This window comes from Panthera leo, chromosome A3 (assembly GCF_018350215.1).
Source record: "Panthera leo isolate Ple1 chromosome A3, P.leo_Ple1_pat1.1, whole genome shotgun sequence".
In the NCBI taxonomy this organism is placed as follows: domain Eukaryota; kingdom Metazoa; phylum Chordata; class Mammalia; order Carnivora; family Felidae; genus Panthera; species Panthera leo.
The window spans coordinates 41,547,348-41,559,728 of NC_056681.1; the positions used below are offsets into that span (position 1 = coordinate 41,547,348).

General features: G+C 42.0%; 1 protein-coding gene across 17 annotated transcripts in view; it reads right to left on the minus strand.

Annotated features, from left to right (window-relative positions):
• KIF16B (kinesin family member 16B) overlaps positions 1 to 12,381 on the minus strand; it is a 288,972-nt gene that overhangs the window by 83,031 nt on the left and 193,560 nt on the right. For 13 of the 17 annotated variants that reach the window (XR_006200570.1, XR_006200571.1, XM_042931660.1 and 10 more), the window contains exons 20-22: positions 11,875 to 12,027; positions 9,902 to 9,998; positions 8,860 to 8,910 (exon numbers count right to left, since the gene is read on the minus strand). Coding sequence is in view for 15 of the 17 variants with exons in the window: in XM_042931660.1 (XP_042787594.1) it covers positions 8,860 to 8,910; positions 9,902 to 9,998; positions 11,875 to 12,027 (301 nt within the window). In the remaining 2 variants the exon portion in view is untranslated. Of the gene's footprint in view, positions 1 to 5,070; positions 7,489 to 8,859; positions 8,911 to 9,901; positions 9,999 to 11,874; positions 12,028 to 12,381 lie in introns of those variants that run through there. The other 4 variants (XM_042931654.1, XM_042931651.1, XM_042931653.1 and 1 more) reach the window with 2 other exon arrangements.

Sequence of the window (12,381 nt, forward strand, 5' to 3'; positions counted from 1 at the left end):
TAAATCCAAAAGGATGGCTAACATTTCCTGATCCAGGATTCTTACCAGAATAGATGATTTCATCCATAGAGATCTGAGTTGATCAACGTTATTTCAAGATTTGGAAACACTGGGTATCTGATGAATGTTTTAACTTGAAATCATTAAGAACGTTACCATCTTTCTCTAGAGCACCAAAGACTAGCCCCTTTAATGGTCATTTTCTCGGGATAACTCATCATTAAATGGATGAAATTTTAAAAAGACTAAAGAATGGATCCAGTATAAGTGAGAACAGGGCAACAATTGCTAAGTGGTTCTTATACCAAACACAAACATTGGCAATTTGGGATGTTCAGGAGGGAAAATCAACTTTTCTCCTTTCCAATTCTACAGTGTCCATGATTAGCCACAAAAGGATCGCACATCTTCACTCACTAATTCTTGCTGAGCCCTAGTTTTGGTTCAATCTGTGCTCGGTTCTAAGGCCCAAGAGAAATTAAATTTGGGAGGGAGGGGAAGATTCTTTCAGGTATCTGTAGAGCATATTGTTTGAACTTCAGGTAAAGCAGCGACATTGAGCATACAAGGTTATCTATACCATATTCGCATTATGACTTTACCTACGCTTCTCTTCTATAGGAGATAAAAATGCAGAGAGCAAAAAGGAGACATAAGGTTCATACAATGGAACAAGGGAATTGCAAAGAAATCTGCACGGGAATTTTGGGGGAAAATATAACTCATAAAAAGAGAAATAATCTTCAATGTCTAGAAATTCCAATAAAAGAATTTACAAGTCAGAAAAGAATCAACTTCATAGTTCTTCCAAATATTTATCCCTAGTATAGTCATCCCCATGAGAAAAATAAATCAATAAAAAAATTTACCCAGACAATGTGACCAGGAACGGACTTTGGCATTGTGGAAAGAATAGATGTTCTGGACAAAGAAGGTCTGGGTTTGATTCCAATTCTCAGTCAAGTGATCCTTTCTGAGTTAAATTCCCAAATACGAAGTGCAGATTGATGATAATTCCTCCATCCCAGGAGGATCACTGTGGGACTCAAAAGGAGCCATACATGGGAAAGAAGTTGGTACACTGTCAACCACAATGTAAGGGGGATTTGGATTGTTATCACTGGAATCCACTGCCATCTTTAGCACCAAAGATTTTAACCAGGTGTTAAATGGCAGGAGGACTGATTTACAACAGACTCTCTTTCCTTCTTACTAACTGAATCATTCAGTTCCATTCCTTATAAAGGAAGTCTTAAAAAATTACAACGGTGCAACCCTAGCAAGAGATTGGATGGTGGTGGTTTGGAAACAATGTTGGATAAGAAACAACAAAGGAACTGAAGGATGTTGGAGGTAAAAAAGGAAAATCAGAGAAGGTGAGAGAGATAATGGTCTTCTCTGAAGGGTCAGTCAGATTATAACACAGACTGTGGAACAGATTTGTTCTATTCTGTTACCCAAGAATGCGAATGATGGATGGGCCCTACAGATGTAGATTACAATAAAGATGATGATGGAAAGAATGGCCTAACAATGAGAACAGTTCCACTGAATAAACTGCTGTGAGGTAGAGAGTGAGCAGTCCTGGAGGTGTCAAGAAAGGACTAAATTGGAAAGCCAGTTGAACTAAGTAACTTCAATGGTCCTATGACATATGTTCTTCCCAGTACCTGAATACTTCCATTAGGGAGAAGTCCTACAAGCTTTATCTGAATTTTATTTTAAATAGAGCCTTAGGACCTTGACATAATATATCCATGCAGACTGAACTATTGGTCCCAATTTTTCTTTTCCCTGCAGCAGCATATATCCAGTCTTGCCATGGCTTCTTGGTGGATCGAGTGTTCCTTGCCCCTGGACTTTGGACTTGGTTGCATGACTTGTGTTGGCCAGTGGGACACTGGCAGACATGATGCATCAGCATCTTCTGTGCTTCTGTCATCATTATTATGGCCACTGACCCTTCAGCACAGACCTCAAAATGAGACATCAGGAGTAGACCAACACTATCTAAACTTCAGATGATCCATAGCCTACAAGTAGAGCCACCTCAACCTACTTACAACCATCAGTAAGAAATAAAAGCTTTTTATTTTTTTATGGGTTGTTTGTTACCCAGCAAGAGCTGACTGATATAATACCTATCACAAAAGATATCTTAAATAATGAATCAGAATTGTCTAACATGCAAATTAAGACAATTAACAAAATAACCTCACTAGACACTGGCCTAGCCAGTAAGACTGCTTGACCTTCAAAGAAGCATTAATAAAAGTGCTCTAATCTATCATTCAAAACTTGAAATCATGTAGGAAAAAGAATGTAAATAAAAATTACTGTAATTATTACTTGGGAAGCATAAGTATTCTCTCCAAGGGATGCACTTACATTTTTTAAGTAATGAGAAAGGGAAGACAAACTGTTTTGAAATGTTCTTCAACAAAGGCTGAATAAATTCACCCTGCCAACCACAATTCTGTAAAACAGGCAGCTGTGAACAAAATGGATTTTAATCAAATTCAGATGAAATCAGTATTTCGAAGTACTCAAAGAGGTATTGTCTAGAATGCATTAACAAGTTCCACAATGTAAATGTTTAGGCCTATGCTACAACAATGAAAATGCCACAGAACAAAGTATGTATGAACCTTTTTTTTTTTTTTTCTTGATGCAAGAACTCATTACAACTGAGACGATCCCCCGTTAGGCTGAGTATGGAGATGCTCACACTTGCTCCCTATAGTAGCATCACAGGTCCAGAACTCCTAAAGAATGAGCCAGTGGAGACAGAGGGAGGCCTGCAGGATTAAAGCCACAGTGGATAATGGCACAAACACTACTCCCCTGGCCTCTACAGGGACAACCTAAGGTATGACAACCTTACTACTTACTTCATGGATAGTAAATCAAATTCTCATATCAGGGAACATACTTGATCTCAAGATAAAAAGTATGCTTAGGTGAGAGAAGAGACATGTAAAATTTGAATTGCCAGAGGCCTCTTCTATTATGTGGTGAGACCTGAATGTAATCCTCATTGTGGCCTACCTGGGTCATAAAGCAGACGGAAGATGTTATAATGAATAATAGGACGTTTATGCAATGCTTGTATTTGCCGCATGCTCCATCTACGAACAATATTAAAGACCATAATTTATAACATAGAATTATGTTTTTTTAAATCTATGAAGACAAGCAAGTCTGTCTAATATTTTTCATTCTTTGTTAAAGTTCTCATGCTGCTTATGTACTGTTTCCCTCCCAACTCTACTGTCCCTCTGCTAACATCTCAAAGTTCATTCCCTCTGTTCTTCATGATCATTAGTTCTGTTCTTCTTATTAAGGATACTTAAGAAACTAATCAATGGGGCAATTTTTAAGAAAGTATTTTCTGAAAAAAGCAAAAAAAAGGGGGAAGTTATGTGAAAATTATTGATAAGATATTAGAAGGCTACCATGGTTCATTTAAGAAATTCCTTCCACAGTAGATCTTCCGGCCAAAAACATGACAAGCTAACTAATTTTAATGATATCCTCATCAGAGACTCAAAACCCTTCATGTATAAGGCAACAGGGTGTGTATGTGTGCATGGGGGGAAGGGTGGAAGTGACAAAAACAAGCTCCACCTAAAAACATCTGAACCCTAATGCCTCAAAAAGTCAAAAAGCCTCTACATGGTTATTGCAGATAAGACAGCAGCCACCAGTGTGTAAATCCTAACACACTTGCCAGTTTCCTGCCCTTTCCTGTTTACTGCCCCACACCTGGGGAGAGGAAAATCAATGATGAAGCACAGAACACATTAAGTAGCTTGTTAGTTCTGAGGGGGAAAGAAGGAAAGTCTGTACTTTGTGGCCAAAGGGAGCCGGTGAGTTTCTGGGTTAAGCTTTGACACTGCCCCTATCAGTGATCAGGAGTAGAAATGAAGAGAGGGCTATGGCACTTATATTGTACATCATCCAAAGGTCTGGCTAGAACAGAAGAATGACCCCTCCGTGCCAAGGCTAATATAAATGGCTTCGTGGAATCGCTGATTTGCTCAACTGCCTGCAACATTCAATGAGTAGCTACCATGAGCTCATCATGATCCCGGCTAGAAGTGGAAGAGAGAGGATGGAGCAGTGAAGAATCCACCTCCTTCCTTCTAAGACTCTGGAATTTAGTAGAACATACACATCCAAGAAACAGGAGAACACTGGCTGTGAAACCTAGGACCCGATGAAATAGCTAATAAATGTAAGACACGTAACGCAATTCCTCATAGGAATGTTGAACAGAGATGGATAAAAAAGAAAGGGTCACTCGGAGGAGAGAGAGCTTCTGAAGAGCCCAGTTTCAAGCCTCTCACAGAGGAGGAGGGCAGCTGAGTACCGGATCATACTTTGTGAAGAGAGACATACCTGAGGCTGCCATGGGCATGACTCATCTCAGAAGGGAGGCCAGCGGACCAGCTCGGGCCAGCAGAACACGCTGGTCAGCGGCTGTGAGTGATGATGTGTTAGGTGGGAGGCGGAGAGGGAGGGCGGCCAGAGGAAAGAGCCGAATGCCTTCTGAGGTGACCCTGCAGCTGATAAGATTGCTTACAGAAGCCGTTAGAAAAAGTCAGACTTGAAGATGAAGAGTCTTTCCAGGACAGAAATATAAAAGCTCGGAGAAAGTCCTGGCATGTGGGGGGGCATGTGGCATAGGGGGAAGGGTAGTCAAAACTAAACCAACAAGTAAGGAGTTGAAAGCACACAGGTTGGAAAGCAATAGTCAAAAAGTCTGAAAGGAGGAAAGAAAAGGCAATTAACTGAGGAAGAAGACACCGCAGGGCATGTGGTGCTGTCTCCATTCCATGTATTATAGTGAGAGGAGGGTATTTTAAATCCCTGGGTCCTTCCAGGAAGCTTGATGCATTACTAATGTGCTCTGCTACAGAGCTGTCCTAATCATGGCTAAAACGGAGGATGTCAGTGAAGGTCACTGCCAACCGGGCACTTTTTCAAGCAGCACAAATTAGCCTGCCGGAATCCAGCAGACACAGACAGATTCCAAGCCACCCTACTAGAAGTCGACATGAAGCCAAAAACAATCAGAAATGCTTTAATCACCTAACAAATAATGAGGCAGACCCAAATTTACAAGGCTGAGGTTCAAGAAAAGGAAGCAGGGTGGTGATAAAGATATTTTATCAGTGCTCTGCTACCCCCGCCTTTTTTTTTAATTGTACATACTTAACATATTTACATTTTCAATTTTAGAGGTCTGTATTTTTCTAGTGTCAAATCAGTTAGCTACACAGAGCCTTTCCGGGTCTTTGACTATTCTCATAATGTTCATTTTATTAAAAATCTCAAAAAATATGCCAAGTATTTTTATAAGTTTCCTCCTGAGAGCCTTGTCAAGTGTGCAATGAGCCACAGAGCCTCATCCTGAGAGCTGAGGGTCAGTTTCCAGACCTCGGGTGCCACGTTCTGACTGCCCTCAGGGCACGACATGCCAGGGAACAAATGGACGTTCTGGGCTCCTTCAAAGTGCTCAGCTGGGCTATTTCTTGAATCTGATGGGAGTCTGAGTTTTTCTGGGAAGACAAGTTGGACGGTTGACAAGGTTTCCTTCTCTGGAACAACGACATACCTGAATTCGCTTAAAGCACGACATCTGGTCACATCAAAATGTGCTCGTGGAGAAGGTGTGTTTAGAGACTGAGTGTGGGGATAGAAAACTCGATCTTCCCTCAAAAGGGCAATGTGGGTGTTCAGAAGGACTAACGACTGGAGGTTGTCTTGGCCGGGGTCACCCTCGACTCTGACTGTCGTGTAGAGCAGTAACTGTACCTCTGCCAGAGAGGGGATGTTGACTTCCATATTTCCATGAAGAAAGTAAATCATGTCAACCAAGGTATCCTGGAATCTGGATGATAACCGAACACCGTCTGCCAAAACTAAATCAGGGATTTCTGCTTTCCAGTCAAGAGAAAGCTGAACCAGATCTTGTTGGAACAAAGGGTGATTAGTGCGGACAGCAGCATCAAATTCGGGCATCAGGACACACAGGAGGTCACCGCAAATCTGTTGACAGAGGGTTTTGCTGTAACTAAATACGGTGAGCAGGAGACTCTCTGCAGAGCCCAAGAGTCTAATGCTCTGCCCACCAAAGCCGACTTGGATTTCCTCTAGTCCAGAGAGAGGCAGAGCATGAAAAATGCACATTGAGGCTGAAGGGTTATCTGACAGAACCAAAGCATATAGCATGGAATGAAGCAGAAGCAAACATGCTGGCTGAGGGTCAGGTTCTGTGCAGTTAGCAACAGCAAGCCAGTAAACACCTTTGACTTCCTTTATGTCACCTGAGAGTTCTGGTATGGAACAAGCCACGTGCTCAAGAAAGTCTTTTAGAGGCTGCTCCTGAAGTTTCAGCATCTGGGCTGGGAATCGCAAAAGAGTCTGCTTAAATGCGGGTCTCCTTCTAGAATCTTCAGATTCTAGGTGCAGCACTGAGCTTGCGGAGGAGTCTGGGGATCCTGCAGCAGCAGAGGCAGCAGTGAGGCCTGGTGCTCTGAAAGGCATGGTGCCCTCTGCTGGCCTGGCGGCTCCTGCCTCTTCAGGATCGCCGCTGCCAGCCTGAGCTTCTCTGGGGAAAGAATAAGGCTCTGATGACGACTGCTGTGACTTCAGGGGCGTGTCCAGGGGAAAGTGTTTCAGAAATGGTAGTCTTCTGATAAATGTCATCACATGGGAGGTGAGCCCCCTGGGGTCACACAGGTTCCCTATATGCCCGGCTTGGCGGATCACCTCTGTGCCAGCCTGTAGCAGGTGACTGCTGGTATCTTTATAAAGGTCTGCCAGCCTGTGGTAAAAACAGCCCAACCCGCTGTTTCCTTCTGTCCTGATATTTATCAGGGACTGTGGAGAGTTAGCTTTTTTAGCATCTAACTCTCTCTCGACTTGCTGCTCACCACAAAACTTCCCGGCGGGTGCATGCTGAGGAACGCTGTGGGAGGCACCCTCCTCACCAGAAACCGTTTCAGAGAGGACCAAGCAGAGTAACTTGCTTTGCCTGGTCTGCTTGCTTCCATTATGTAGAGGCACTTCTTGGGACAAATCTTGCAGCAAAGTCCAGCTGGACTCGATTCCCAAGTTGTGTTTATCTTTACGAGTCATCAGATCGCTGAGATGTTCGGACCGATGCTGATGTTTTGTGTCACTGGTGTTACTTTCGTTAAGAAATGTGATTTCAGGTAGACTGAAACGTTTTGGTTGGAAACAGCCTGCACACTCAGGATGACCGTATCCACGATCACTGTTCTGCCACACCTTGTGTACGGAGGACCGATGTCTTCGCTGGTGGGCTCTCTCGCACGATGCTGAGGAGGGAGCAGGAGACGCCGAGATGCTCTGTGTCGTGGGAGGACCCGGATGGTTGTTCCAATCCACCTCCCTCCCCTCTTCTCTGCCGGAAGGGCCAGTGACATCTCTGGGCAGCAGCGGGGCAAGATACCTTTTCTGTTCAAGATGTCAAAAACAGTTGAAATGGGGGTTGGCAGCACCTTTTGCAAATCTTTTTGCACGTGAAGATTCCTGCAGTCATTGGTTTCATTGTGTAGATTAATGCAGAGGTTAAATCGAAAGCCTAAGCTATTCATATTGATTGATACATGATTTAAGAATGGATGATCTGATTCACACACAGGACATCAATTTCCATATTATTTATCTTACAAATTGCCAAGTGTTTGAAAGAAATATGTTGTGCGGGATTGATCCACAGTATCCACTTCTTGGTCTAATATTTCAATTGCTCCAAAATAAATCCTAAGATCTTTGACTCAATTTGCGAAAGGTCAGATTTAGTTGTGAAAATAAGTCCATGACTGTATGTCCAAAATGTAAAAGCAATCAGGGCACACTTAATGAAAATCAGATGACAGGGCCAAAAGGAAATTGACAAGTATTTCAACCTCAGTCATATTTCTCTTGCCTCTTGGTTCACTTCGTGGGAATCTTTAATTATACCTGCCCTGGTTAGACTGCTGTGACCAGAGCTACGAACCAGCACTGTGAAAGGCTTCCCCGCTACAGGCCAGGCACAGTGGACACAAAGAAATAACAGGCAACGTCCTACACTTCACAAGGTTATCTGCTAGAGAGAAGGATGTCTAGAGGAAGACAATGTCATTACTGGACCACCGGGGTGGAGGTGTGGCAGTGGCCAAAGTCAGCTAAGCCTCCTGTGGGGCACCCAGCCCTTCACCTCTTGTTCTCTGTTCTGTAATATATGGGCGCCATCTGTAAGACTTCTACCACCTAGTTTTGTTTTGTTTGTTTTTGTTTTGTTTTGTTTTTTAATTTAGGAATGTATGGGAAGGACAGGTCCCTCAGTGGAAGAAAATACTACAAGTAAAACCTTACAAATCGTATGCCCAAATAAACCTTGGTTTGACAATCCACCAGAGAAATAAGCTAATCAACCGAGAGTATGTCCTTTGTACTACTGCCAACTCACAGTCCATAAAATGAGCAGGGTTTTTAAAACATTGAGAAGTGTTCAGTTTCATTTCCAAACCCCATATCTGATTCTGATTATATAATTTGCCTTTTAAATGCAGACCAGGAGAAAGGATACTGTTACAAATGAAAAACTGGGCAAGGAGCCTCCACCACAGTTACATGCCATTCAAATAAAGTCCAAGCAGTTTTCAACCTGCAGGATTCCGTTTAATTTTAAGTCCATATAATAGCTTGCCTTCCCTATTAGCCATTAATCTCACTGGGACTTCAAAATTCTAATTACACAACCAAACATTAAGAAAATTTAATCACACGAGCATGCCATAATTTAAGGCGACCTTATCAATCTGAAAAATCATTACCTACCTCATATTTTAGCTTACGTTGAATGGTGCCATTGTGGAGTTTCTCATTATCCTGATAAGAAAATAAAAAGCCCTCTATATTAAATTATAGCTTGTTCATAGAGGGAAAAGAAACTGATTTGATTAGAAATATTTATGGGAACAAAATTCTAAAGAAACATACTTGCTCAACAATGACATCCCTTCTATAGAATTTATATTCCCAAGGTAAGTATGACTCTATCGCTCTATCTGCCTGTAAGGGAACTGAAGCATCTATTCCTAATCTTAAAATTCTAAGAATAATATGAACATATTAAATAAAATTCAATAAATTAAATAAATGAAATAAAACTTCCTTAGGACCCTTATTAACTTGAGGAATAGGAATGAAATGTTTCTATTTTGATAAAAATCAACATCGCAAATACGTATCTTCTCAAAAGCAACATTATATATCTACTCAGGATAATTTATCAAGCAAAATTAAATACTTAAGGAAATTGGTTGTATTTTTTGGAGAAAACGGAAAAATGTTACATGTAGAATCTTTATAAGTCAAAGTAAATAAAGCATTTTAGTAGACTCTATATTCAGTTAAGAATTCCCCCAGAAGTACAAAATTCTTAAATAAACAAAGTTTCTCTTGAACCAATACTATTTATAACATGTTAAGCTCCACCCAAGCTATATTTAATTTTTAGAGAACATTCTGCATCTCAGTTTTCTCACTGAGAAACAATAATAAGGGGGCCCATCACCACTACCTCCACCAACTTATGGAGAGGTCACCTTGAAAACTAATGATGGGGTGCATGGGTGGCTCAGTCGGTTAAGCATCCGACTTTGGCTTGGGTCATGATCTCATGAGTTCGAGCCCAGCGTCGGGCTCTGTGCTGATACCTCAGAGCCTAGAGCCTGCTTCAGATTCTCTGTCTCCCTCTCTCTCTGTCCCTCCCCAACTCACGCTCTGTCTCTGTCTCTCAAATACAAATAAACATTAAAAAAAAAAAAAACTTAAAAAAATAAAACAAATGACTGATGGCTTGGCTCCCTCAGCTCACCCTCGCCACATCTGCAGATGCACTGCTATCCTCGCCAATCACGCGATGCAAGTCCTGAAGTCGTCGTTGGACTTCTTCTTCAATGTAAGCACTGATCCTGCAAACAACAGAGATGGGGGAGGTGGCACTTAAAGATTTCTAACCACAGAGGGCATCTGAGACCCTCAGTTTACTACGCCCTTCAAAAAGAGGTGCTCTCTCATTCTAAACATCAAACATAACAACTCGGGACCTTGACCATTTTTCTACTTTCTAAGAAATGCAGTGCCATGTGTTCATGATCTGGGTTTTCTCCAAACAAGAGAGAAGTGGACTAATAACAGAATCTTGAGAATACAAGGGAGACATGATCCCATCCACATCTCTCCTGGCTCTCCTTGGTGGAACCCCTGCAACAGGAGAATCGCAGATGCTGGCTTCAGAAGGCTCCACGGCCTCAGACCAGACTCTGAAAACCCACACTTCATTCACCAAGCCTCAGTTTCTTCACATGGAAAATTGTGAGTGTTATTTCTCATATCATAAAGTCATTTAAGAGGATTAAAGGGGAGGGGGAGAGTGGGCACAATCTCTATGAATCTTCACTATTCCAAGGGAACAATGGCTTGAATTGTTTCTGCTCCATCGTGTCTCTCCATAGGCACCTGGCTGTGAGAAACCACATTTTAAAGGCCCCTCTACCTTTCAAACTGCCTGGCATGTGGCCAAGACAGTGGAAGCAAGAAACAGTTGATGACTGAGGCAGTTGTCAACTAAATATATGGTACCCTAGAGAATGGAGGTGAACGTGTATGAAGTACAACCATCCACCCAGAGAAACCAGGAAGAGCGAAGAATTTTAGTTCCAGCTAAAATCTTTCTAGTGGCTCAGACTGCCCACATGGAAGGCTTGCTTAGCTCCAGACTCTCCCTCCCCCATACAGACACCGATTAGATGGATTATTTAAAATTAACTGTTTTGCATGTTTATTTCTTAGCACACTAAAAAATAATCTGGTTTCATCTTTCTAAGCACATGTGCACTCCTAGAAACATCTCGGTACTATGAACCATGCCTTGATGATTTCCTGAAATGTTAGGCAAAGAGATTAATATTTTAAGTAAAAGAGCACAGAAGAATGGATAATAAAATGCAGTAGTTACCTTTCAATACTGAAAGAAAAATCGTGTGCAGCTGACCCAGAGCCAAGGGCACTTACAAATGAATTACTTCTCTGGACCTTTTACTTAGAGTTTAAACTAGCACCACTGAAGATGCAGACCTTTTAAGGGGCCACAGAGGCTCATACCATTCTTAATACATTTTGATATCCAAATACATGTCACCTACTGCCCAGGGCTCATGACCGCCCAATTTGAAATCTCCCCAAGACACAGCTGGAGTTGACGAAAATAATCCACTTTCTTATAGGCAAAGAATGATTAAGTCAACTTATCTGAAAGCTCTAAGTCACAGAGCAATTTACAATACTACTCAAGTTGAAAACCATTTTACTATAGTAACATCAGGTATATATGCTATTCATGACCATTCCAAATATACTGGTACAGTTTTTGTAACAGACTTCATCTATTTGTAATTAATGACTTCATAAATTAACTGTCAGCACAAGGTCCTTCTTCTTGGTATGGTTCAATTAACTCTACTTCTTTGCTCTTCTCAGCCTGGCCTTGGTTCACTCCTTTCTAGATGACGTGGTTTCCCTGGACCTTCCAATTCTACCTTCTCACACAACACTACTCTAAAATGCCTTGGATTTGGGTGGCCAGTCCTCAGATCTTTGGTTCCCTTCAAATGATACCTCTCCCCCCAGGCAATAAATTTATGGAGACAAAGTATACATATCTCAGAGACACCTATCACTAGTCACCTCTGATAGATCCCTTCACATGCACACTGGACAATACAAGGTACAGTGAGTCATTAAACCACATGGCAAATATAAGTTTGGCATCAGTTTAATGTCCAGTACCTGGCATCCATTAGAGGGACCAGGTGAGATTTTTCAGCACTGGATGGCAAGCTGGAAGAAGGAAGCTTCCCCTCCATGGTCCCACGATGCCCCTTTTGAACACCATCAACCTCACAGATCTTCTGCTTCAACTGCTGGATTTCATGCTCTAATCTACAGAGATGGGAGTTACATGAATTCATTCATGAACAGTATTTCCGGAGCATCTTCACTGGGTGAGACATTGTTCTTGAAACCATGGGGGATCTAGACACTTTTTGCAAAGAGCTTTACCTTCTAGTAGTAAAAGTGCCACATATGCATCAGACAAGGTATAAGGGGATAACGAGCCATGAGAAGGATTCAGAACAATGCTGCAGGTGTTCAAAAGTTGGAGAGAGTTTAATTATCAAGGGCAAAGATATTCCCACGGTGCTGAGCCAATCCTCTGAGGTAGATGTACAGGATTCTGAGCCCCCTACCCCTGCCTCAACAAAACAGTTGGTCTTTGACCACATATGGGGATCC